This window comes from Fukomys damarensis, unplaced genomic scaffold, assembly GCF_012274545.1.
Source record: "Fukomys damarensis isolate Sample0158 unplaced genomic scaffold, DMR_v1.0_HiC HiC_scaffold_37, whole genome shotgun sequence".
In the NCBI taxonomy this organism is placed as follows: domain Eukaryota; kingdom Metazoa; phylum Chordata; class Mammalia; order Rodentia; family Bathyergidae; genus Fukomys; species Fukomys damarensis.
The window spans coordinates 61,181,043-61,181,632 of record NW_022900949.1 but is presented as its reverse complement, the minus strand read 5'-3'; the positions used below and the strand labels follow the sequence as shown (position 1 = coordinate 61,181,632).

At 55.3% G+C, this 590-nt stretch overlaps 1 protein-coding gene across 1 annotated transcript in view; it reads right to left on the bottom strand.

Moving 5' to 3' along the window:
• Positions 1 to 214: 214 nt before the first annotated feature.
• Positions 215 to 590, bottom strand: part of Shox2 (short stature homeobox 2) — a 7,147-nt gene continuing 6,771 nt past the window's right edge. Inside the window, exon 6 of the mRNA XM_033759682.1 lies at positions 215 to 551. Within this exon, the coding sequence (XP_033615573.1) occupies positions 215 to 551 (337 nt within the window). The remainder of the gene's footprint in view (positions 552 to 590) is intronic.

Here is a 590-nt window from a genome sequence, read left to right as displayed (position 1 = left end):
TTTTTCCATATTTTTAAATGTATAAAATACTTTAATTTTTAAAACTGTTTTTCTCCGTTGTTCTCTCTCCGATTTCAGCTTATGCCAAATATCAATAATAAGCTCCTGTTCTCTTTTTTCCTCTCTGGTTTTTCTTTTGTATTTTTTCCTTTTAACTCAACAAGATTTTTCTCTATGCAAGAGTCCGTTGCTGCAGCTCTGCCCCAAGCCACACTCAGCGGTCCCAGCGCTCCCCCGTCCATCCAGTCTCTCTCCAGACTTCCCCAAACCCGCTCCTACTTAACCGAATTCTAGGCCTAGGAGTAAAAAGGGCAGGAGCCACGGGGCTGCTGTGCCGAGTGGGATCCCGGGTCCCGCGCAGAGTACGGCCCTCCGAGTCCGGGATGCAGAGAAAGACGAGGGGCAGCCAGCGGGGCGGAGAGAGGGTCGGCTCCGGGGCTCTGAGGAGGCGGCGAGAAGCAGCAGGACGCGGAGGGCGTGCAGGGTGGGCCCCGCTCGGAGGCGCGACGTCGGCGCTGGCGTCGGCGTCACAGACCCAAGGCGGCCGCGGGCTTTTTGGCTTTCAGTCTGAGATCGGCGGTGCTGGAGTT